Source organism: Aplysia californica, unplaced genomic scaffold (assembly GCF_000002075.1).
Source record: "Aplysia californica isolate F4 #8 unplaced genomic scaffold, AplCal3.0 scaffold00024, whole genome shotgun sequence".
Lineage (NCBI taxonomy): Eukaryota > Metazoa > Mollusca > Gastropoda > Aplysiida > Aplysiidae > Aplysia > Aplysia californica.
Window position 1 is genome coordinate 681,056 of NW_004797294.1, and position 948 is coordinate 682,003.

General features: G+C 42.7%; 2 protein-coding genes across 2 annotated transcripts in view; both read right to left on the minus strand.

The window, feature by feature from the left end:
• The window catches only part of LOC106013308, a gene marked incomplete in the record, with an annotated part of 1,310 nt that extends 1,216 nt beyond the window's left edge, over nt 1-94 (minus strand). The window contains 1 exon segment of the mRNA XM_013088664.2: nt 1-94. Within this exon segment, the coding sequence (XP_012944118.1) occupies nt 1-53 (53 nt within the window).
• Nucleotides 95-357: 263 nt separating this feature from the next.
• On the minus strand, nt 358-948 carry LOC106013307 (the record flags this gene model as incomplete). Its single annotated transcript, XM_013088659.2, is given in 1 exon segment — nt 358-948. A coding segment is annotated over 1 exon segment (573 nt), but the record flags the coding sequence as incomplete, so codon positions are not given.

Consider the following 948-nt stretch of genomic DNA (forward strand, 5'->3'; position numbering starts at 1 on the left):
CGCTGTTCAAATGGGCCCGCTGTTCTTGAGGAATGCATTTCTCTTCTTGGCATGAGACACCAAAGGCATGGATATGTGCCTTGGGGACCTGAAAGGCCGTACACCTTACATAGAAAATCGTAATCTCCGTTGAGAAATAAAATTATTTTCTTGTCCTTCCAAGTGTGACTGCTAAGACATTTTATGTCGGCGTCGACTCCAAAGTGGAGAAACCTTTCCAAATTTTCCTAATGATCCTTAACTGTGGCCAAAGCAAAAGACAACAGTGTTTCTCTGGCAATTTGGTTTTTCCACGTTGGCAATTTGCAGAGTCATCTTAAGAGAGTTTTTGCCATGGTCACCCCCTACTTTAACCCAGACTTCGTCGTCGGGTATTTACCCATAATGCCACATCAACATATTATTTTTGTCATAGGCGTCTAAAAGATAATCAACCCAAGACGGCAACTTTACTACCCTGGCCAAATGCTCTTTAGACTCTGTCCCGTTCTCACTAATAAAGTACTTCTGTTCTACTTGGACAAAATCTGACACTATTTCTCTGGAAAAATCCCTGACGGATGTCTCACTTTCCAGGAGGATTCCTGCCTTCTTCAGATGTTTTCTTTGGGTTCTTCCCTGACGCCAACTGAGCCCAAGTGCCTCGGACATGCACAGAGTTTGTTGTTTAGTCAATTTTAATTGCTGAGCTCCCTTTGTTTTATTGTAGATTACCTGTCTTCGGCATATGGGAACTGTCTTTAATTCAGAAGCAAATTGCTTGTCCAGGGCTTCTGGTGATTTGCCTGACATTTTCATTCTAGCTTCTGATAGCCATCGAGTCCTCCTCCGTTTAGTTGGTGTCTTTGCTACAGAAGACTTTTTTCTAGGCACTACAGTTTTCTGTAGTACAAGGGGTTGTCCTTTCGTTTTGCAAGAGAATGTGCTGTGGTTTGGGTCTTGGAATAA